Source organism: Pseudophryne corroboree, chromosome 1 (assembly GCF_028390025.1).
Source record: "Pseudophryne corroboree isolate aPseCor3 chromosome 1, aPseCor3.hap2, whole genome shotgun sequence".
NCBI classification, from domain to species: Eukaryota; Metazoa; Chordata; class Amphibia; order Anura; family Myobatrachidae; genus Pseudophryne; species Pseudophryne corroboree.
This window is the reverse complement of record NC_086444.1, coordinates 101,142,162-101,167,564: the sequence shown is the minus strand read 5'-3', so window position 1 is coordinate 101,167,564 and position 25,403 is coordinate 101,142,162. Positions and strand designations below refer to the sequence as shown.

At 47.7% G+C, this 25,403-nt stretch overlaps 1 protein-coding gene across 1 annotated transcript in view; it reads right to left on the bottom strand.

Moving 5' to 3' along the window:
* NNT (nicotinamide nucleotide transhydrogenase) overlaps nucleotides 1–25,403 on the bottom strand; it is a 227,709-nt gene that overhangs the window by 121,265 nt on the left and 81,041 nt on the right. Inside the window, exons 6-9 of the mRNA XM_063961809.1 lie at nucleotides 11,851–11,939; nucleotides 10,211–10,398; nucleotides 9,038–9,171; nucleotides 7,229–7,420 (exon numbers count right to left, since the gene is read on the bottom strand). Coding sequence (XP_063817879.1) covers nucleotides 7,229–7,420; nucleotides 9,038–9,171; nucleotides 10,211–10,398; nucleotides 11,851–11,939 — 603 coding nt within the window. The remainder of the gene's footprint in view (nucleotides 1–7,228; nucleotides 7,421–9,037; nucleotides 9,172–10,210; nucleotides 10,399–11,850; nucleotides 11,940–25,403) is intronic.

The window sequence follows — 25,403 nt, the reverse complement described above, 5'->3', positions numbered from 1 at the left end:
ATTAGTACCTCAGTTACTTTGATTTAACCATCTGTGCCGAGCCATGTACATACGTAACATCTGCAACATTAGGGTGCCTTGAGGACCACGTTTGAAAACCTCTGTGCTAAGCTATTAAAAATGGGCTTTCCCCAGATGGTGTCACACAAAAATTTGTTTCGTTCTGGCAGTTCTTAAAAAAACAACAACTGTAAAATAATAAATAAATACATTTTGGACCAGCAGGAAAACAGCTGAAGCAAAGCAGTAGTTAATAGAAACGTATGTCATCACTGAAGCACTCGTCGCATTAGGTACTAAAGAGTTGGTTAGATATTAGAGCATTTAAGGCAATGTCCTCCTTTGCCTGCTGGAAAACTGCTCTGAAATACTGAAACGGTTAATGGCAAGTAAAAACTGCTTGTCTAACACCAACCTTATGGTACAAAAAATAGGATTTTAATTACCTACCGGTAAATCCTTTTCTCGTAGTCCGTAGGATGCTTCGTTCTTCCTGCACGGTTACTTGTTTAAATACTGTTGTTTGGTTCAGATGTTGCTGTTCCTGTTTACAAGTTTTGGTTAGCATGGCTTTCCTCTTGTTATGGCTGTGCTGGTTCGAAATCTCACCACTTTCCTTTTCCTATATCCTTCTCTCAAAGTATGTCCATCTCCTCGGGCACAGTTTCCTAGACTGAGTCTGTTAGGAGGGGCATAGAGGGAGGAGCCAGCACACCTAATCAAACTTTTAATAGTGTCCATGGCTCTTAGTGGACCCGTCTATACCCCATGGTACTAAATGGGTTCCCAGTATCCCCTATACTGACTACGAGAAAAGGATTTACCAGTAGGTAATTAAAATACTATCTTCTCTTACGTCCTAGGGGATACTGAGAATCCATTTAGTACCATGGGGAAGTAGCAAAGCTCCCAAACCGGGTGGGAGTGCGCCGAGGTTCCTGCAGAACTGATTGACCAAACTGAAAGTCCTAAGAGGCCAAAGTATCGAACTTGTAAAACTTAGCAAACGTGTTCGAGCCTGATGAAGTAGCTGCTCGGCAAAGCTCTAAAGCAGAGACACCCCGGGCAGCCGCCCAAGAAGTACCCACCGACCTAATAGAGTGGGCCTGTACAGATTTTGGAACCGGCAAGCCTGCCGTGGAATATGCATGCTGGATAGTGAGCCTGATCCAGCGTGCTATTACTGCTTTGAAGCAGGACACCCAATTTTATTGGGATCATAGAGAACAAACAGTGAGTCCAATTTCCAGTGACGAGCTATCCTCTCTTTACATATACCTTCAAAGCCCTCACAACATCCAAAGACTTTGAAGTAGCAGAGGAAGAAATTGCGGACGAGTTCTGAGTTCAGCTCTGTCCTCATGGAAAATTAGGTACGGGCTCTTGTAAGACAACGCCCCCAACCCCGACACACGTCTTGCTGAAGCCAAAGCCAACAGTGTGACGGTCTTCCACGTAAGGTACTTTACGTTTACCTCCTGTAACGGTTTAAACCAGTCCAATTGGAGGAACTGCAGCACCAAATTGAGATCCCAAGGTGCCGTGGGAGGCACAAAGGGAGGCTGGATGTGCAGAACACCTTTCAAGAACGTCTGGACCTCAGGGAGAGAAGTCAATTGTTTTTTAAAGAAAATAGACAAGGCCGAAATCTGGACTTTTATGGAGCCTAGACATAGGCCCAACACCCACTCCCGACTGCTGAAAAAAGCAGGAAACTTCCCAGATGAAATTCCACTGCAGAATATTGTCTTCTCTCATACCAAGAGACATATTTCTTCCAGATATGGTGGTAATGTTTAGACATTACCCCTTTCCTGGCTTGGATCATAGTCGGGATGACCTTGTCAGGAATCCCTCTCCTGGCTAGAATCAGCCGTTCAACTTCCATGCCGTTAAACGTAGCCACGGTAAGTCTTGATAGACGAATGGGCCCTGTTGCAGAAGATCCTCGGGAAGAGGTAGAGGCCACGGATCTTCGAGCAGCATCTCGAGAAAAGCCGCATACCAGGCCCTTCGTGGCCAGTCCGGAGCAATGAGGAATGCTTGAACCCTTTCCCCTTTTATCCTTTTTTAGAATTCTATGGGATCAGAGGAAGTGGAGGAAACAAGTACACCAGCTGGTAGACCCCCAGAGTTGTCAGGGCGTCTACCGCCACTGCCTGTGGGTCCCTCAACCTTGAATAATAACGCTTGAGCTTCTTGTTGAGTCGAGAGGCCATCATGTCGATTTGTGGATATCCCCACCGACTTGTCAACCACCGAACACTTCCAGGTGAAGGCCCCATTACCCTGGGTGCAGGTCATGTCTGCTGAGGAAGTCTGCTTCGCAGTTGTCTACTCCTGGAATGAAGACCACCGACAATGCCACGGCGTGTTTTTCCGCCCAGAGGAGAATTCTTGACACTTCTGTCATTGCTGCTCTGCTTTTCGTTCCGCCCTGTCGGTTTATCTATGTTACCGCTGTCACATTGTCCGACTGGACCTGAATGGCTTGATTCTGAAGAAGAAATGTGGCCTGCCGAAGGGCGTTGTAGATAGCCCTGAGTTCCAGGATGTTGATTGGAAGGACGACTTCCTGACTTGACCATCTTCCCTGAAACTGCACCCCCTGTGTGACTGCACCCCAACCTCTGAGGCTTGCGTCTGTGGTTAGCAGAATACAATTCTGAATCTTGAACCTCCGACCCTCCACTAGGTGAGAAGTGTGTAACCACCACAGGAGGGAGATCCTGGCTTTTGGAGACAGACGAATCTTCTGGTGCATGTGAAGATGCGATCCGGACCATTTGTACAACAGATCCAGCTGGAAGGGCCTCGCATGAAACCTTCCGTACTGAATCGCCTCGTAAGAGGCCACCATTTTCCCCAGAAGGCATATGCAGGGATGCACCGTAATCCGTGTTGGCTTCAGGACAGCCGGAACCATCAACTGGATTACCATTGCCTTTTCCAAGGGAAGGAATACTTTCTGCAACTCCGTGTCCAGTATCATTCCCAGGAAAGGAAGCCTCTGTGTTGTGTCTAGGTGGGATTTTGGTAGGTTAAGAATCCACCCGTTATCCAGGAGTAGTCTGGTACAGAGAGCAATGTTGTCCAACAATCGCTCCCTGGACAGTGCCTTTATCAGAAGATCGTCCAGGTACGAAATTATGTTCACTCCTTGTTTGCAAAGTAGTAACATTATCCCTGCCATCACTTTGGTGAACACCCTCGGTGTCGAGGAGAGACCAAATAGCAGGGCCTGGAACTGGTAGTAACAGTCCTGCAGCGCAAACCATAGATGAGCCTGCTGAACGGCCAGATTGGAATATGAAGGTACGCATCCTTGATATCCAGAGACACTAGGAATTCCCAGACCTGAGATCACCACTCTCAGACACTACATCTTGAATTTGAACACTCGTAAGTACTGGTTCAACGACTTGAGGTTCAGAATTGGTCTTACCGTCCGGCTTCGGTACTACAAACAAGCTGGAATACTAACCCTTGTTATGTAGATGAGGTGGAACTGGAACAATGACCTGGGTCTGTAACAATTTTTGAATGGCGTCCTGTAAGGTTATTCCTGCCTCTTGTGAAACTGGTAAGCCTGATTTGAAGAATCTGTGAAGTGGGAGCCCCTAGAACTCCAGTCTGTAGCCTGGGATACAAGGTCTATGACCCAGGGATCCTGGCACGATCTTGTCCAGATGTGACTGAAGAATTTTAGTCGGGCTCCCACTCGACAGTCTTCCAGGCATCGCGGTCCACCATCATGCGGAAGGTTTTGAGGAAGCAGAGCCTGAACTCTGTTCCTGTGAACTGGCAGTAGCTGGTTTCCATGGTTTACCTCTAGCACTTCTGGCGGCAGCAGAGGAACCTCTGGCCTTGCCCCTAAATTTAGCCGTCCGAAAGGACTGTGAGTTGGATCCTGAATAGGCCTTCCTAGCTGGGGGAGCTGCAGAAGGTAGGTATGTGGACTTACCCACAGTAGCTTTGGTCTAGTTCAGGGGTGGACAACCAGTCAGTGGCAAAGAGCCAGAAAGATCTGTAGTCAAGGGTAAGAGCCATAGAAGGCGCGCAAGCAAAAATGGGGGTGTGGCATGGTTGTCACAAAGCCACACCCCATTTTTTTGTGCACACCTTTCGGTTTGACGTTTGTAGGAGTATGACCTTGTGTCATAACCCCATTTTTAGTCATGTTGTACAGTGCCACATACAAATAAAGCCCCTGTACAGTGCCACATACATATAAAAATACCAAAAAATGGGTGCCTCCACAGTGCCAAATACATATATGCCCCCACAGCGCCAGATACATATATTCCTCCACAGTGCCAGATACATATATGCCCCCACAGTGCCAGATACCTATATGCCCCCACAGTGCCAGATACCTATATGCCCCCACAGTGCCAGAGACGTCCCCACTGCCAGATACACATCTCCCCAGTGCCAGATATGCCCCCACTGCCAGATACACATCTCCCTAGTGCCAGATATGCCCTCAGTGTAAGATACACGTCCCCCCAGTGCCAGATATGCCCACAGTGCCAGATACACATGTCCCCCCAGTGCCAGATATGCCCACAGTGCCAAATATGCCCCCACTGTCAGCTACACGCCTCCCTAGTGCCAGATATGCCCCCACTGCCAGATATGCCCCCAGTGCCAGAAAGACGTCCCCCCAGTGCCAGATATGCCCCCAGTGTAAGATACACATGTCCCTACACTGCGACCCCCCCCCTCCCAAGTGTTGCTCACCACTGCGCTGCTGCTCTGCTCAATCTGCTGCTTGTGAGGGGTGGAGAGCGCAGTGTGCGCGTCTCCTGCCCCTCAGTCTCCCCTCTCCAGCGGCGTTGATTCTCTCTAATTAGGCGCCGGTCCGTGAGCCAATCAGAGTTCGCAGACCGGCAGCTAAGACTCCTGATTGGCTGCCGGTCCGCGAGCTATCATTGGTTCACAGCCCGGCGCAGACTAGGGCAGCGGGAGGCGCCGCGGGAGCCTACAAGCCGCATGCGGAGACAATTCGAGCAGCATGCGGCTCGAGAGCCGCGGGTTGGCCACCGCTGGTCTAGTTCATCTCCAAATAAGGCCTCGCCTGTGAAAGGTAGGCCTTCCACACCTTTCCTGGAGTCAGCATCCGCAGTCCACTGACGTAGCCATAAACCCCTGCGTGCAGACACTGCCACAGCTGTAGTGCGTGCATTAAGCAACCCTATCTCTTTTATGGCTTCCACCATAAAGTTCGCAGGTCCTGTATATGTTGCAGGAGCAAAATAATCTCCCCTTGAGGCAAGGTATGTAACCCCTCAATTAGGTTACCCGACCATTTAGCAATGGCTCACGTAATCCACCCACATACTATAGTGGGTCTCTGGGCCACCCCGGCAGCAGTATACAAAGATTTGAGTGTAGTCTCAATCTTATGATCAGCTGCATCCTTTAGGGAGGCTGCACCAGGAACAGGTAACCCTATTTTACATGAGAGCCTGGAGACCGATGCATCCACTACCGGTGGATTCTCCCATTTTTTCCTATCCTCAGAAAGAAAGGAAAAGAGAACAACCGTTTAGGGATTTGAAATTTCTTATCAGGATTAACCCACAGTTCTTCAAACAGGGTATTCAGTTCCTTTGACACAGAAAAGTGGCTGAGGATTTTTTCTTGATATTAAAGTAAGATTCCTCACTCTCTTCTGTCACCTTATCAGGGATATTCAGAACTTTTCTAATAGCTTCTATGAGAACCACTATTCCCTGCAACAAAGTACCCATTTCTGACCCGTCATCATCAGAGTCAGACTGCAGGATATGGCCAAAGTATGTTTTTTGCGGACAAATGGCAGGGGACTGAGACACTGGTTTGGGGACCAAGTCTTCTTTCATAAACTCAGTCATAGATTGTCTTACGTATTGCGTCTCTTTCTCATTCTGAGATAACTTAGTAGAAATTGTGGAAATCATTCCCCTGATGGAGTCCAGCCATGCTGGTTCTGCCCCACTAGTCTGGGAAGGGATACTACACTGAGTACACACTAGTGAACCCCTTGGAGAAGAGGAACACTGTGCCTTACATGAAACACACTGTTTACCTGACATACTGTAACAGTGACAGCGCACACACACACAGGAAAAAGTTAAATGCACAATTAACCCACAAAGAGCCCTCCCAGGGAGATACATAGAGAGTATGGAACCAGCACACTGCACCCTCATCTCTAATGACAAGCTTAGCTGGGTCACAGACTAAGTACCTAGATTAGAGACTTAGTACACTAATAATCGCTCCCCCTATGTCCCCCTGGTACCGCTGAGGTAATCTGGAGTCTCTCCGGAGGAGCTGCGCGTCCCTGTCAGTCAGCATCTATGTCAGCTGCAGTAGGGAAAATGGCTCTTGGGAGCTGCTGCATCCGCTCGTAGTGAAGCCCCGCCCCTTCAATGGTGCGCGGTCTTCCCACTCTTCTTTATACTGGCTGTATGTGTCTATGTGCATTAAATAGAGACAGACTCCTTTTATGGCTTTGTTGCCAGTCTGGGTACTGTGTCCGCTGTTCAGCGTCTGTGTCTGTACACAGTCGGGAGACGCAGTCCACCCCGTTTAGAAGCCGAATGTCTCCGTACCCTCAAGCCGCCACAATGGCCGGCGACTCGCTAACTGGGACGCCGGCCTAGTACTCACCACTCTTCATTCTTCTACCTCTGTTAGGGGTGGCAGCGTGCTTAGGGAATGTACGCTCGTCGTGGTGTGGCTTGCGAATAGTTCCCTCAGGACTCGGCGTCCTGTCAGCTGGGAACGGGACCATTAACCCTGGGAGCGGGTGGGCCCACCCCCCCGCCCCCTAAGTCCCACGAAGCTGGCAGGCCGATGCCATCAAGTCCTGCCTGAAAATAACAAACTCAGAAAATAAATGCAGAAAACTCTTCAGGAGCTTCCAGAGATGTGACCGGCTCCTCCGGGCACATTTTCTATACCGAGTCTGGTAGGATGGGCACAGAGGGAGGAGCCAGCACACCTAATCAAACTTCTATAGTGCCCATGGCTCCTAGTGGACCCGTCTATACCCCATGGTACTAAACGGATTCCCAGTATCCCCTAGGACGTAAGAGAAACCATCTTTATTTATTACCAGTTATTTACATACTGTAGTGCACGCATAATTTGCAGCACTTTACAGAGCATATTTGGAATTTACAGTCTATATTCTCTACCACATGTACACGCACACACACATACACACTAGGGTTACCTTCATGACCACTGTTCCTCTAATCACATGGCCCATGGTTCCATAATCAAACTGGTCTTTTAAATCATAGTAGAAGTTGTCTTTATCTGGACTGATTGCCTTCAGCAGTTTGGTAATGTTGTTTGAGTACAGTGTGCTCGCTTGTGTAGCCATGCGGCTAGGAAAATCTGTGTAGCCGATGTGCGTCACTCCCTGGTAACAAATAGAACAACCACGTAACAATTAACAGTAAAATCTAAATAATGATAAAACAAAAACAATTCAAAACATCAAAGCGGCGTTTCTATAATATGGCTGCTGGACCATAGGTGCTCAAACACAACTGCTCATGACTTTATCAAAGATCGTCAGACACATTCTGTAATCCCAGCATATATCCAGGTTTGCGAATTCTTGTTACACAACATATGCAGAACCAGAAAATGTGATCTCTTACACAGGGGCAGATGTACTAATCCTGAGAGAGTGACCAAGCGGAGAGAGATAAAATACCAGCCAATCAGCTCCTAACTGCCATGTTACTGGCTGTTTGTATAATGACCGGAGCTTAGGGTGTTTCATTTTTCCAAAGATGTGATTTTCATATGACTTTGCTTACGCCCCGAGTCTCAGTGATGTAAAAGATATATATGCCAAATTTCAAGAAGATTGGATAATATTTAGGGGTTGCACACATTGATCACTTTTATCTCAAACTAGTGAAATTTCTAATATTGAAGTGCTTTGTACTAATGGGCTTCTCATGTATTTCTTTCATCTTCTACAGGTAATTGAACTTTAAAATGTGAACCAAAAGAGGAATTTGGCTGCTAGAAAAGGTGCCTAGTGGCTCAGCTCCCTTCAAAGGAACAAGTACTTTTAGTTTTTATTTACCATCACAAGGAAATTAAAGAAACTTTCAGATGCTGCTAAATCTACCAGTACTAAACTACAGGAGGAGTGGAGGAAAGCAAATATCCCTGTTAAGACGGAGAAGAATATCCGTGCTGGTATACAGAAGCTGAACAAATAATACCAAAATCTGGGTAAAGAGAAAATCGAGAAACACGGATAAAGCAAATATGAAATGGCAGATTTGGAAAGGTGATCTCGTCGATTAATTTGACATTTCCCGGCAAAATGTGATAGACATGACTAGCGTACCACAAGAAGATAAAGAATTTCTTAGGTCACAAAGAGAAGATCGTATGAGTTCGTCAATGAGTGGAGTAGACAAGGTTTTCGCCTCGAAAATAAGAACTAAGTGTACAAAAGGTGGTCAGTGATACCGCAGAAAAGAGGAATTGCTCTGATAAAAAAAGTTTAACGAATCGGTCAGGGACAAACAACAAAAACAATTCTTGTTGAGAGTAGTCGAGCATCACAGAAAAGTCGTCACCAAGCGAACAAAAGAAGGGATTGCATCGTTCAAAGTTGATTAATATAACACATTTTTTGCCTATCATACTACCTATTAATCTTAGTGTCTAGTTTTAGTATTATTTTCAGTTTGTGATTTGTAGTTTTTCCAATAAAAGTAATTAACATTGAAAAATCGTATTTTCTGCCTACTTTTACAAAACTGATCAAAGTGTGCAAGCTCTAAATGTTATCCAATCTTCTTGAAATTTGGCATATATATATTTTACATCACTAAGACTCAGAGCGTAAGCAAAGTCTGCAAAAATGTTACATTTGATTTTTTGCCTTACAAAATGAAACACCCTACCGGAGCTGATTGGTTGGTAGTTATATCCCTCCAAGGCTTAGTACATCTGCCCCATAGTGTACAGTGCTGAAACAATGAAACATTGCACACAGCTGACATACCTTATGGACATACAGTTCCCCTGGTTTGGTGGTTTCAATGTTTCCTCCGGCCTCTGACGCCAGATCAACCACAACTGAACCTTCCTTCATCAATTCAATCATGTCTTTACGGAACAAAATGGGCGCTCTTCTACCTGGGTACATAAATCAGAGAAATACTGCTTGATTTTTTTTAAACAAAACAGTATAACACATCACAATGTCCAATAATAATCCAATTGAACTACAGTAGATCAAATTACTACTATTGGGAATAAAAGGCAGGGGGGATGGAGTACTTCTCTATCTGATAATACTTGTACATAAACTTGTTAGTGATCTAGTATGGGCTTCTTTAACCATTTGCTTGGCGTGGCACCATGGGATGTGACTGCAGGCAGTTGGGGTTTCACCAACACAGTGGCATCCTATGTATCTACTGCTCCACCCAGCAGCGATTAAGAGGAAATCTGTCCTGCTCCTTTGGACCCCTGCCAACAATGCAGTGATCTGTCACCACCGACATCGCTACCAAATCTGCACCCTAGAATTCTGCATGAAAGGCATTCTAAAGCACATGTCCAGCATTAAAGTTATATTTCAGTGCAAAGAGGGGAACGGAAGTCCATCTTACATGATTGACCGCGGCATCCTGACGAGGATCCTGACACCGGACATGGGTAAATACTTTACCCCTCTCCTGCTCCCTACCCTAACCCTTGGGGGTGGCAGCTAGGACGAACCCACAGGGGGTGGCAGCTACGGCTAACCACCCCCTTAGTGCCTAACCCTAACCCTGATACTCACCTTCGGCATTCCGGCTGTTGGTGTTCTGGTGCCTGTGTCCCAAGTGGTGTTGGTATTCCGACGTCGGTCACATGACCGCCGGCATACAGGCCGCCGGGATGCCGAACGCATCCCCATCTTAGAACACCATTGCTGATCTCTGCAGAGGGAGGGGTCCGTTCCACAAACTGAATAACTGCCATGGGAGGACAGTCTCTATTTAAAAGGGGCTGTGTTGGGGAGAGCTAATGCTATATACAAGTAGAGAATCTGCCACTCCATATGGCAGGGGAGCTGTATCCTTATATTGGCAGGGGGTTTTATATGCTGCCGTAGTCATTTATAACAGTGTAGTGTACGTTTCAGAAGCAGGAGAGAGTATACGCCTTTTGTCCTCAGACTTCATACCAGGAATGAGGGCAGTGGTGATGATGATGTCCACATCCTGGCACTGTTTGGTAAAAAGCTTCATCTCAGCGTCGATAAACTCCTTGGACATTTCCTTGGCATAACCACCAGTTCCTTCTCCGGATTCCTTCAAATCCACCTCCAGAGGTTCCGCCCCAAGAGACTTAAACTGCTCCAGAGCCGCAGCCCTATAATATATACAGAGGACAGCAGTCGGCATATCACAAGTCAAAGGCACCACACAAGCTGCAAGACCACAAACCACGTAGAGTTTAACACGTGACCTAAGCGCAGACCAGCACAGGAGCACGTTTAATGTCACTTATGTTCTCTAAATGCTGCTTTCATTTAAATGGGCAAATCGCGTAGTTCACGTGAAGCAGCACTTGTAACCTCCGTAGCTTTTTGCCATCAGTCTCCCCCCAAGCCATTAACAGATAGGCAGCTCACGACCAGTAATTAGCTGATAGCGTTGCCTACTGTACACCTTAACTATCATGAGCCAGCCTGTAAGAGCTAGAGAAACCACCACGAGAAGTAGCGGCTGGGCATGACTCCTGTAGGAGGCACTGTGGACCAGCACACGAGGATTACAAGTGAATAAAACAAGGAACTGTAACGTTATATTTGCAACACTAATAACAAGACACTACCTTAAAATACAGAACCGTTAAAATAATATAAGTTGACTACAATTTTAAAAATAGGATGCACCAATTATTTAAAGATCTCAGTATCATTACTGGGTAACTGCGGAACTATAAGCAATGTCTGGACTATAAAAACAAACCCCATGGCGACACTAAGCTAAACTGATCATTATATTGTGGGTCGTTGGTGGAAAATTCTCCCTATGTGTGCAGACAGCGTCCAACCACACTAAGTGCCGCTGGAAGAAAGCTAGCTGCTCGGGATGTGCTCCGGGTAGCGGGATCTTGTCCAGTTTGGAAGTCTACGTGTTGGACACTGATCCGTAACTTGGAGATCAAGTCATGTGGCCCGATGAGCTGCTGTATATGTGATCTGCATTAGTCTTAAGTGACCTACAGGGATATTAAGGATACCCTTTTAAAGCATTCATTTGATAGTTGGACAACCCACTGCTGACATTACCTCCTCCTCTTCTCCCTTGTTACCAGGGGACAGGCAGACAGCCAGGCCATTCACCTTTTTTCTCCCCTAAGGGGATCATACATCAGGGTAGAACTGGGGGAATTTCCTTATTTTTCTGACGCCCGGGTCAGGGGATTGGGGAATACCAAAACGTTGGAAATCCTCGGTTACGACTAAAAAATTGATCAGGACGGACGAGTCTGGGATTTTTGACATGCAGTTTGTTCCCCGATTCCCTGGAGGAATGGATCGGCATTAAGGAATCAGGAAATTGCCCGTCTGATGTATGGCCTGCATAAGGTAAGCTGCATGTAGCACCCGCTAGCTTCCTCTCCTTTTTTTACTCTCTCTCTTTTCAAATTAACAGATACATTATTTATGAGGTGTCAGCTCCAACTACAGATGATCGATTCCCATTACATGAAATGATCAGACTGTGACTTTACTCAACTACAGCAACATCTACACAAATCGCTCCCACAAAAACAATGACCATGTGGCGTTTCCTCATACGGTATGAGATGTACCTGGTGTCAAATCCACGGACGATTGCTCCCATAGACTTAGCGGCTCCTGCAGCAGCCAGGCCAGCGACACCGCCTCCAATAATAAGAACCTACATGACAGGTAAAGGACAGTTTATTATTAGGATTATGGCACCACCATATAGAACAATACCACTTATCTGAACCAAACCTCCCAGAATCAATCGTCCAATGAGAAGTATTGTTTAACAGATCAACATAAAACTGAATGTCAATTACTAGCCAATCAAGGCAGACGTGAGAGATCCTTCTTAACATGAACTTTATGTGAAATTTTACTTAATCCCTTCCTTTCCCAAGAAAAGCACTTCGGTGGGCTTCTTCCCCTGGGCCAATGCCACGTTATATATATGGCAGAATGCCAGCACTTGCATAAAGCCAGGTCCTCTGCCAAACACATTTACTGCTTTTTGGTTCTCTCCTTAGCAGGGAATACCTGACAGTGTGACTCTAAGGGGAGGATTTAACTACACACATGAGGTTCCACATGAACGGCTCTGAGGTATCTCTTCATCATTTCTGCTTGGGTCTCCATGGAGGTGTGAGCAAAGATGAGCATGCAACCTTTACGTTAACTGCGTTTATGTGCACAGCGCAAGTCACGTATACTAGAATTGGCCAGTAAGACAACCCATACAACTTTGTTAAGAGACGGTGCGGACAACCCCTTTAAATTAGCCAATCGTGTCAATAATGCTTGAGATTGGCCAAAGATTTATCAGTGGGGAATTATTTTTTTCTGTGTTTTCATGTGGGAGAGAGAGATGCAAGAATTATTACATGTCTTAAGCCTTCCTCAGACATCAGACAGTGCAAGGCAATGGGACCATTAGGGTCATCCCTGAAATTTACTACAATCTATATAAATCGACTAAGCAATTTGTTTGTGAGAGCAATTACTCCGCAATGAGGACACCGTTTTTGATGGTTGAGGGGTCATTTGATAGGGTGTGTGACATAGATGTGCAATAAGGTCGCTGAATTTTTATAAGTGGTCAGGTTGTTGAAGAGTAGCACATAAAAGTCATTAATTTTTACCCATAGAAAATAAGATTTTACTCACCGGTAAATCTATTTCTCGTAGTCCGTAGTGGATGCTGGGGACTCCGTAAGGACCATGGGGATTAGCGGTTCCGCAGGAGACTGGGCACAACTAAAGAAAGCTTTAGGACTACCTGGTGTGCACTGGCTCCTTCCACTAAGACCCTCCTCCAGACCTCAGTTAGGATACTGTGCCCGGAAGAGCTGACACAATAAGGAAGGATTTTGAATCCCGGGTAAGATTCATACCAGCCACACCAATCACACCGTATAACTCGTGATACTATACCCAGTTAACAGTATGATAACAACTGAGCCTCTCAACAGATGGCTCAACAATAACCCTTTAGTTAGGCAATAACTATATACAAGTATTGCAGACAATCCGCACTTGGGCTGGGCGCCCAGCATCCACTACGGACTACGAGAAACAGATTTACCGGTGAGTAAAATCTTATTTTCTCTAACGTCCTAAGTGGATGCTGGGGACTCTGTAAGGACCATGGGGATTATACCAAAGCTCCCAAACGGGCGGGAGAGTGCGGATGACTCTGCAGCACCGAATGAGCAAACTCTAGGTCCTCCTCAGCCAGGGTATCAAACTTGTAGACTCTTGCAAGAGTGTTTGAACCCGACCAAGTAACAGCTCGGCAAATTTGTAAAGCCGAGACCCCTCGGGGCAGCCGCCCAAGAAGAGCCCACTTTCCTCGTGGAATGGGCTTTCACAGATTTAGGGTGCGGCAGTCCAGCCGCAGAATGTGCAAGTTGAATCGTGCTACAGATCCAGCGAGCAATAGTCTGCTTAGAAGCAGGAGCACCCAGCTTGTTGGGTGCATACAGGATAAATAGCGAGTCAGTTTTCCTGACTCCAGCCGTCCTGGAAACATATACTTTTCAGGGCCCTGACTACGTCCAGAAACTTGGAATCCTCCAAGTCCCAAGTAGCCGCAGGCACCACAATAGGTTGGTTCACATGAAAAACTGCTACCACCTGTTAGGGTCTCCTGCCCTGTGCTGCCACGTCGTCATGGCAACCGGGAGACAAGTGCTAGTGGAGTAACCTGAGCGCAGCTGATACTCCGGTTCGGGTCTTTTGCTGTGCAGTGGTTATAGGCTCTGTGCACGGCAGGGGATCCGGTGCTGGTTTTTGTGCTCACAGTCTGTGAGGTCTGAGTGGGGCGTGGACAGCACCTGCTTTATAAGGCCTCTTTTCAGGGTAAGCAGATGCTGCTGAATCTTTGTTGGTTAGTCAGTTCATGAAAGTTAGCCAGTACTGTGTAGCTTTGTATTTGTTTGTTGCTTACTGCAAATAGGCCTGGGAATTTGGTATTGCACTCTGCCAATCCAGACCTAACAGTAAGACTGGAGTCAGTCGTTTAGCTTGCTGGGGTTCTGTTGCTGCTCTGTGAACTTGGCAAGTTTGCGGCTGTATTCTAAGACTTGCCTGTCTAATCCTGTCTCACTGTGCTAGGTGTCAGGGGTCAGTTTAGTGGCAGTGAGCTAAAACCTGTGCACTGCAGGTGAGAATTAGGATTGTGGAGATTCTCCTTGTGTCTATCGTTCCATCTCTGACCAAGGAGTTTACTGCCACACCCGTTGGTAACCCTTTAGGGTTTTGCTGTTGCCCTTAGCAACAGCATTTCGGGTTCTCTACGTATTAAAACACAACATCTTGCTTTTTCCATCTTAGCAGTTCTAGTGCAGGGGAGATACCCAGTTCCTTAGCCTCTGGGCTTCTCTGTTCACTTTGTGTGTATTTTGTTGCCCTATCACCTTCTGTGTACGTTGTGTCGTGTTCCCCAGTTTGTCTGTGAGTCCATCTGTTTTGCATAACAGTTCAAACACCAGTACATTCCTGCAGACACTGGAGTGCATAACAGTTCTGACACCAGTACTTTCCTGCTGGCACTGGTGTGCATAACACCACCTTAGGAAGGAATTGGGAACGAGTCCTCAATTCCGCCTTATCCATATAAAATACAGATAAGGGCTTTTGCATGACAAAGCCGCCAATTCTGATACACGCCTGGCCGACGCCAAGGCCCACAGCATGACCACTTTCCACGTGAGGTATTGTAGCTCCACGGATGTAAGTGGCTCAACTCAATGCGACTTCAGGAAATCCAACACTACGTTGAGATCCCACGGTGCCACTGGAGGCACAAACGGGGGCTGACAATGCAGCACTCCCTTAACAAAAGTCTGAACTTCAGGCAGTGAAGCCAGTTCTATTTTGGAAGAAAATCGATAGAGCCGAAATCTGGACCTTAATGGAACCCAATTTTAGGCCCATAGTCACCTCTGACTTGTAGGAAGTGCAGAAATCGACCGAGCTGAAATTCCTCCTTTGGGGCCTTACTGGCCGCACAGCACGCAACATATTTCCGCCATATGCGGTGATAATGGTTTGCGTTCACTTCTTTCCTAGCTTTAAATAGCGTAGGGATAACTTCCTCCGGAATGCCCTTTTCCTTCAGGATCCGGCGTTCAACCGCCATGCCGTCAAACGCAGCCGCGGTACGTCTTGGAACAGACAGGCCCCCTGCTGCAGCAGGTCCTGTCTGAGCGGCAGAGGCCATAGGTCCTCTGAGATCATTTCTTGGAGTTCTGGGTACCAAGCTCTTCTTGGCCACCCGAAACAATGAGTATAGTTCTTACTCCTCTCCTTCTTATTATTCTCATTACCCTGGGTATGAGAGGCAGAGAAGGAAACTTATACACCGACTGGTACACCCACGGTGTTACCAGAGCGTCCACAGCTATCGCCTGAGGATCCCTTGACCTGGCGCAATATCTTTGTAGCTTTTTTTTGAGGCGGGACGCCATCCTGTCCACCCGTGGCCTTTCCCAACGGTGTACAATCATTTGGAAGACTTCTGGATGAAGTCCCCACTCTCCCTGGTGGAGGTCGTGTCTGCTGAGAAAGTCTGCTTCTCAGTTGTCCACTCCGGGAATGAACACTGCTGACAGTGCTAACACATGATTTTCCGCCCATCGGAGAATCCTTGTGGCTTCTGCCATCGCCACCCTGCTTCTTGTGCCGCCCTGTCGGTTTACATGAGCGACCGCCGTGATGTTGTCTGACTGGATCAGCACCGGCCGGTGTTGAAGCAGGGATCTAGCCTGACTTAGGGCATTGTAAAGTTCCAGAACATTTATGTATAGGGAAGTCTCCTGACTTTTCCATAGGCCTTGGAAGTTTCTTCCCTGTGTGACTGCCCCCCAGCCTTGAAGGCTGGCATCTGTGGTCACCAGGACCCAGTCCTGTATGCCGAATCTGCGGCCCCCTAGAAGATGAGCACTCTGCAGTCACCACCACAGCGACACCCTGGCCCTTGGAGACAGGGTTATCCGCCGATGCATCTGAGGATGCAACCCGGACCACTTGTCCAACAGATCCCACTGGAAGATCCTTGCATGGGACCTGGCGAATGGAAATTCTTCGTAAGAAGCTACCATCTTTCCCAAGGCTCGCGTGCATTGATGCACCGACACCTGTATTTGTATTAGGAGGTCTCCGTCTAGAGACGCCAACTCCTTGGACTTCTCCTCAGGGAGAAACCCTTTTTATCCTGTTCTGTGTCCAGAACCATACCCCAGGAACAGTCGACGCGTCGTAGGAACCAGTTGCGACTTTGGAATATTCAGAATCCAGCCGTGCTGTTGTAGCACTTCCCGAGATAGTGCTACTCCGACGAACAACTGCTCCCTGGACCTCGCCTTTATAAGGAGATCCAAGTACGGGATAAGTACTTCGGCCATTACTTTGGTAAATACCCTCGATGCCGGGGACAGACCAACGGCAACATCTGGAATTGGTAATGACAATCCTGTACCACAATTTTGAGGTACACCTGGTGAAGAGGGTAAATAGGGACATGCAGGTAAGCATCCTTGATGTCCAGTGATACCCTGAAATTTTCAAGGCTTGCAATAATCGCCCTGAGCGATTCCATTTTGAACTTGAACCTTCGTATATAAGTGTTCAAGGATTTCAATTTTAGAATGGGTTTCACCGAACAGTCTGGTTTCGGTACCACAACAATTTGGAATAGTAACCCCGGCCTTGTTGAAGGAGGGGTACCTTGATTTCACCTGCTGGAAGTACAGCTTGTGAATTGCCGCCAGTACTACCTTTCTCTGAGGTCAGCAGGCAAGGCTGATGTGAGGCAACGGCGAGGGGGAGTCGCCTCGAACTACTACTTGCAGAACCTAGGGATCCACCTGTGGGCAAGCCCACTGGTCCCTGCAGTTCCCGAGACGCGCCCCCACCACACCTGTCTCCACCTGTGGAGCCCCAGCGTCATGCGGTGGACTCAGAGGAAGCGAGGGAAGATATTTGATCCTGGGAACTGGCTGACTGGTGCAGCTTTTTCCTTCTTCCCTTGTCTCTGTGCAGAAAGGAAGCGCCTTTGACCCGCTTGCTTTTCTGAAGCCGAAAGGACTGTACCTGAAAATATGGTGCTTTCTTAGGCTTTTGTGAGGAAACCTGGAGGTAAAACATTTTTCTTCCCAGCTGTTGCTGTGGATACGAGGTCCCAGAGACCATCCCCAAACAATTCCTCACCCTTATAAGGCAGAATCTCCATGTGCCTTTTAAAGGCAGCATCACCTGTCCACTGCCGGGTTTCTGGCAGAATGGACATTGCATTAATTCTGGATGCCAGCCGGCAAATATCCCTCTGTGCATCCTTTATATATATAAGACAACGTCTTAAATATGCTCAATGTTAGCAAAATATTATCCCTGTCTTAGCGTATTAATATTATCTGACAGGGTATCAGACCACGCTGCAGCAGCACTATTTATGCTGAGGCAATTGCAGGTTTCAGTATATAACCTGAGTGTGTAAAATAAGAATTTACTTACCGATAATTCTATTTCTCGGAGTCCGTAGTGGATGCTGGGGTTCCTGAAAGGACCATGGGGAATAGCGGCTCCGCAGGAGACAGGGCACAAAAAGTAAAGCTTTAGGATCAGGTGGTGTGCACTGGCTCCTCCCCCTATGACCCTCCTCCAAGCCAGTTAGGTACTGTGCCCGGACGAGCGTACACAATAAGGGAGGAATTTTGAATCCCGGGTAAGACTCATACCAGCCACACCAATCACACCGTACAACTTGTGATCTAAACCCAGTTAACAGTATGATAACAGCGGAGCCTCTGAAAAGATGGCTCACAACAATAATAACCCGATTTTTGTAACTATGTACAAGTATTGCAGATAATCCGCACTTGGGATGGGCGCCCAGCATCCACTACGGACTCCGAGAAATAGAATTATCGGTAAGTAAATTCTTATTTTCTCTATCGTCCTAGTGGATGCTGGGGTTCCTGAAAGGACCATGGGGATTATACCAAAGCTCCCAAACGGGCGGGAGAGTGCGGATGACTCTGCAGCACCGAATGAGAGAACTCCAGGTCCTCTTTTGCCAGGATATCAAATTTGTAGAATTTTACAAACGTGTTCTCCCCTGACCACGGAGCTGCTCGGCAGAGTTGTAATGCCGAGACCTCTCGGGCAGCCGCCCAAGATGAGCCCACCTTCCTTGTGGAATGGGCCTTAACCGATTTAGACTGTGGCAGGCCTGCCTCAGAATGTGCAAGTTGAATTGTGTTACAAATCCAACGAGCAATCGACTGCTTAGAAGCAGGCGCACCCAACTTGTTGGGTGCATACAGTATAAACAGCGAGTCAGATTTTCTGACTCCAGCTGTCCTGGAATATATTTTCAGGGCCCTGACAACTTCTAGCAACTTGGAGTCCTCCAAGTCCCTAGTAGGTGCAAGGCACCACAATAAGCTGGTTCAGGTGAAACACTGACACCACCTTAGGGAGAGAACTGGGGACGAGTCCGCAGCTCTGCCCTGTCCGAATGGACAAACAGATATGGGCTTTTTTGAGAAAAAACCACCAATTTGACACTCGCCTGGTCCAGGCCAGGGCCAAGAGCATGATCACTTTTTATGTGAGATGCTGCAAATCCACATATTTGACTGGTTTTAAACCAATGTGATTTGAGAAATCCCAGAACTACGTTGAGATCCCACAGTGCCACTGGAGGCACAAAAAAGGGGTTTGTATATGCAATACTCCCTTGACAAACTTCTGGACTTCAGGAACTGAAGCCAATTCTTTCTGGAAGAAAATTTACAGGGCCGAATTTGAACCTTAATGGACCCCAATTTGAGGCCCATAGACACTCCTGTTTGCAGGAAATGCAGGAAACGACCGAGTTGAAATTTCTTTGTGGGGCCTTCCTGGCCTCACACCACGCAACAAATTTTCGCCACACGTGGTGATAATGTTGTGCGGTCACCTCCTTTCTGGCTTTGACCAGGGTAGGAATGACCTCTTCCGGAATGCCTTTTTTCCCTTAGGATCCGGCTTTCCATCGCCATGCCGACAAACGCAGCTGCGGTAAGTCTTGGAACAGACATGGTACTTGCTGAAGCAAGTCCCTTCTTAGCGGCAGAGGCCATAAGACCTCTGTAAGCATCTCTTGAAGTTCCGGGTACCAAGTCCTTCTTGGCCAATCCGGAGCCATGAGTATAGTTCTTACTCCTCTACGTCTTATAATTCTCAGCACCTTAGGTATGAGAAGCAGAGGAGGGAACACATACACCGACTGGTACACCCACGGTGTTACCAGAACGTCCACATCTATTGCCTGAGGTTCCCTTGACCTGGCGCAATACCTGTCCCGTTTTTTGTTCAGACGGGACGCCATCATGTCCACCTTTGGTATTTCCCAACGGTTTACAATCATGTGGAAAAAACTTCTCAATGAAGTTTCCACTCTCCCGGGTGGAGGTCGTGCTGAGGAAGTCTGCTTCCCAGTTTCCATTCCCGGGATGAAAAACTGCTGACAGTGTTATCACATGATTTTCCGCCCAGCGAAAAGTCCTTGCAGTTTCTGCCATTGCCCTCCTGCTTCTTGTGTCGCCCTGTCTGTTTACGTGGGCGACTGCCGTGATGTTTTTCCCACTGGATCAATACCGGCTGACCCTGAAGCAGAGGTCTTGCTAAGCTTAGAGCATTATAAATTAACCCTTAGCTCCAGTATATTTATGTGGAGAAAAGTCTCCATACTTGATCACACTCCCTGGAAATTTTTCCCTTGTGTGACTGCTCCCCAGCCTCTCAGGCTGGGCTCCGTGGTTACCAGCATCCAATCCTGAATGCCGAATCTGCGGCCCTCTAGAAGATGAGCACTCTATAACCACCACAGGAGAGACACCCTTGTCCTTGGATATTGGGTTATCCGCTGATGCATCTGAAGATGCGATCCGGACCATTTGTCCAGCAGATCCCACTGAAAAGTTCTTACGTGAAATCTGCCGAATGGAATTGCTTCGTAGGAAGCCACCATTTTTACCAGGACCCTTGTGCAATGATGCACTGTTTTTAGGAGGTTCCTGACTTGCTCGGATAACTCCCTGGCTTTCTCTTCCGGGAGAAACACCTTTTTCTGGACTGTGTCCAGAATCATCCCTAGGCACAGCAGACGTGTCGTCGGGATCAGCTGCGATTTTGGAATATTTAGAATCCACCCGTGCTGATTGTAGCAGTATCCGAGATAGTGCTACTCCGACCTCCAACTGTTCCCTGGACTATGCCCCTATCAGGAGATCGTCCAAGTAAGGGATAATTAAGACGCCTTTTCTTCGAAGAAGAATCATCAATTCGGCCATTACCTTGGTAAAGACCCCGGGGTGCCGTGGACAATCCAAACGGCAGCGTCTGAAACGGATAGTGACAGTTCTGCACCACGAACCTGAGGTACCCTTAGTGAGAAGGGCAAATTTGGGACATAGAGGTAAGCATCCCTGATGTCCCGGGACACTATATAGTCCCCTTCTTCCTGGTTCGTTATCACTGCTCTGAGTGACTTCATCTTAATTTGAACCTTTGTAAGTGTTCAAAAAAAAATTCTTTAGAATAAGTCTCACCTAGCCTTCTGGCTTCAGTACCACAATATAGTGTGGAATAATACCCCTTTTCTGTAGTAGGAGGGGTAATTTAATTGTCACCTGCTGGGAACACAGCTTGTGAATTTTTTCCCATACTACCTCCTTGTCGGAGGGAGACTTGGTAAAGCAGACTTCAGGAGCCTGCGAAGGGGAAACGTCTCGACATTCCCATCTGTACCCCCGGGATACTACTTGTAGGATCCAGGGGTCCTGTACGGTCTCAGCGCCATGCTGAGAACTTGTCAGACGCGGTGGAACGCTTCTGTTCCTGGGAATAGGCTGCCTGTTGCAGTCTTCTTCCTTTTCCTCTATCCCTGGGCAGATATGATCTTATAGGGACGAGAGGACTGAGGCTGAAAAGACGGTGTCTTTTTCTGCAGAGATGTGACTTAGGGTAAAAAAACGGTGGATTTTCCAGCAGTTGCCGTGACCACCAGGTCCGATGGACCGACCCCAAACAAGTCCTCTTCCTTTATACGGCCATACTGTGCCGTTTGGAATCTGCATCACCTGACCACTGTCGTGTCCATAACATCTTCTGGCAGTTATGGACATCGCGTTTATTCATGATGCCAGAGTGCAAATATCCCTCTGTGCATCTCGCATATATAGAAATGCTCTATAGTCAATAAAATACTGTCCCTGTCAAGGGTATCAATATTTTTAGTCAGGGAATCCGACCAAGCCACCCTAGCTCTGCACATCCAGGCTGAGGCGATCGCTGGCCGCAGTATAACACCAGTATGTGTGTATATACTTTTTATTATATTTTCCAGCCTTGTCAGCTGGTCCTTGAGGACGGCCCTATCTATAGACGGTACCGCCACTTGTTTTGATAAGCGTGTGAGCGCCTTATCCACCTTAAGGGGTGTTTCCCAACGCGCCCTAACTTCTGGCGGGAAAGGGTATACCGCCCATAATTTTCTATCGGGGGGAACCCACGCATCATCACACACTTCATTTAATTTATCTGATTCAGGAAAAACTATGGTAGTTTTTTCACATCCCACATAATACCCTCTTTTGTGGTACTTGTAGTATCAGAAATACGTAACACCTCCTTCATTGCCTTTAACGTGTGGCCCTAATAAGGAATACGTTTGTTTATTCACCGTCGACACTGGATTCAGTGTCCCTGTCTGTGTCTGTGTCGACCGACTAAAGTAAACGGGCGTTTTAAAAACCCTTGACGGTGTTTTTGAGACGTCTGGACCGTACTAATTGTTTGTCGGCCGTCTCATGTCGTCAACCGACCTTGCAGCGTGTTGACATTATCACGTAATTTCCTAAATAAGCCATCCATTCCGGTGTCGACTCCCTAGAGAGTGACATCACCATTACAGGCAATTGCTCCGCCTCCTCACCAACATCGTCCTCCTACCTGTCGACACACACGTACCGACACACAGCACACACACAGGGAATGCTCTGATAGAGGACAGGACCCACTAGCCCTTTGGAGAGACAGAGGGAGAGTTTGCCAGCACACACCAAAAACGCTATAATTATATAGGGACAACCTTATATAAGTGTTTTCCCTTATAGCATCTTAATATATATATAAGCATATCGCCAAATTAGTGCCCCCCCTCTCTGTTTTAACCCTGTTTCTGTAGTGCAGTGCAGGGGAGAGCCTGGGAGCCTTCCCTCCAGCCTTTCTGTGAGGGAAAATGGCGCTGTGTGCTGAGGAGATAGGCCCCGCCCCTTTTTCGGCGGCCTCGTCTCCCGCTCTTAACGGATTCTGGCAGGGGTTAAATATCTCCATATAGCCTCCGGAGGCTATATGTGAGGTATTTTTAGCCAAAATAGGTATTCATTTGCCTCCCAGGGCGCCCCCCTCCCAGCGCCCTGCACCCTCAGTGACTGCCGTGTGAAGTGTGCTGAGAGGAAAATGGCGCACAGCTGCAGTGCTGTGCGCTACCTTTAGAAGACTGAGGAGTCTTCTGCCGCCGATTCTGGACCTCTTCTTACTTCAGCATCTGCAAGGGGGCCGGCGGCAAGGCTCCGGTGACCATCCAGGCTGTACCTGTGATCGTCCCTCTGGAGCTGATGTCCAGTAGCCAAGAAGCCAATCCATCCTGCACGCAGGTGAGTTCACTTCTTCTCCCCTAAGTCCCTCGTTGCAGTGATCCTGTTGCCAGCAGGACTCACTGTAAAATAAAAAACCTAAGCTAAACTTTCCTAAGCAGCTCTTTAGGAGAGCCACCTAGATTGCACCCTTCTCGGCCGGGCACAAAATCTAACTGGCTTGGAGGAGGGTCATAGGGGGAGGAGCCAGTGCACACCACCTGATCCTAAAGCTTTACTTTTTGTGCCCTGTCTCCTGCGGAGCCGCTATTCCCCATGGTCCTTTCAGGAACCCCAGCATCCACTAGGACGATAGAGAAATACAGACTTCAGGATCGCCTCCTACTTTTTATCAGCAGGGTCCTTCAAGGTGGCCGTATCCTAAGACGGCAGTGTCACCTTTTGACAAACGTGTGAGCGCCTTATCCACCCTAAGGGATATCTCCCAACGTGACCTATCCTCTGGCGGGAAAGGGTACGCCATCAGTAACTTTTTAGAAATTACCAGTTTCTTATCGGGGGAAACCACGCTTCTCTACACACTTCATTCATTCATCTGATGGGGGAACAAAACACTGGCTGCTTTTTCTCCCCAAAAATAAAACCCCTTTTATGTGGTACTTGGGTTCATGTCAGAAAATGCGTAACACATTTTTCATTGCCGAGATCATGTAACGGATGTTCCTAGTGGATTGTGTATATGTCTCAACCTCGTCGACACTGGAGTCGGACTCCGTGTCGACATCTGTGTCTGCCATCTGAGGTAACGGGCGTTTTTTGAGCCCCTGATGGCCTTTGAGACGCCTGGGCAGGTGCGGGCTGAGAAGCCGGCTGTCCCACAGCTGTTACGTCATCCAGCCTTTTATGTAAGTAGTTGACACTGTCGGTTAATACCTTCCACCTATCCATCCACTCTGGTGTCGGCCCCACAGGGGGCGACATCCCATTTAGCGGCCTCTGCTCCGCCTCCACGTAACCTTCCTCATCCAACATGTCGACACAGCCGTACCGACACACCGCACACACACAGGGAATGCTCTGACTGAGGACAGGACCCCACAAAGTCCTTTGGGTAGACCGAGAGAGAGTATGCCAGCACACACCAGAGCGCTATATAATGCAGGGATTAACACTATGTGATTTTTCCCCAAATAGCTGCTTGTATACATATATTGCGCCTAAATTTAGTGCCCCCCCTCTCTTCCCTTTGAGCCTGAAAACTAAAGGGGAGAGCCTGGGGAGCTGTCTTCCAGCTGCACTGTGAAGAGAAAATGGCGCCAGTGTGCTGAGGGAGAAGCCCCGCCCCTTTTTCGGCTGACTTTCTCCCGCTTTTTCTGGAATACTGGCAGGGGTAATTTTACATCTATATAGCCTCTAGGACTATATATGATGTAGATTTGCCAGCCAAGGTGTCATATATTGCCCTCAGGGCGCCCCCCCCCAGCGCCCTGCACCCATCAGTGACCGGAGTGTGAGGTGTACATGAGGAGCAATGGCGCACAGCTGCAGTGCTGTGCGCTACCTTGGTGAAGACCGAAGTCTTCTGCCGCCGATTTTCCGGACTCTTCATGCTTCTGGCTCTGTAAGGGGGACGGCAGCGCGGCTCCGGGAACGAACACCAAGGTCGGGTCCTGCGGTCGATCCATCTGGAGCTAATGGTGTCCAGTAGCCTAAGAAGCCCAAACTACAACCTGTTAGGTAGGTTTGCTTCTTCTCCCCTTAGTCCCTCGCTGCAGTGAGTCTGTTGCCAGCAGATCTCACTGTAAAATAAAAAACCTAAATATACTTTCTTTCTAGGAGCTCAGGAGAGCCCCTAGTGTGCATCCAGCTCAGCCGGGCACAAGAATCTAACTGAGGTCTGGAGGAGGGTCTTAGTGGGAGGAGCCAGTGCACACCAGGTAGTCCTAAAGCTTTCTTTAGTTGTGCCCAGTCTCCTGCGGAGCCGCTAATCCCCATGGTCCTTACGGAGTCCCCAGCATCCACTTAGGACGTTAGAGAAAAAGCATTTAGTGAAGGGGGGCGCTTTTTCTCTTTGGTTTGTAAATTGCAGCGAAGCAGTTGCCAAATTCTTTCTGCCCTAAATTCAGTTGATGTAATTAGTGTTCATTCTAGCACCCTGCACCTTTCAACACCTGTGCAGTTCCTCTTTACTGCCTGGGGTGTCGCTCTCTGCTATGGTGCAAGAAGCACAAACCAGAGTGTGCTAGAAGCACCAAAGCAGAGATCAACATCCCAGGCAGTAAAGAGCAACTGTATGGGTTTTTAAAGGTGCAGGTTGCTAGATTGAACACTAAGGGGTAAAATTTACTAAAGCTTCTAAAACAGAGAATTGGTTATGCTGCCCATAGCAAACAATCAATGCTGACTCAATTCTCTATTACGTTTTAGAAAATGATAGACAGCACCAATTTTCTGTTTTAGAAGCTTTAGTAAATTTACACCTAATAATGAAT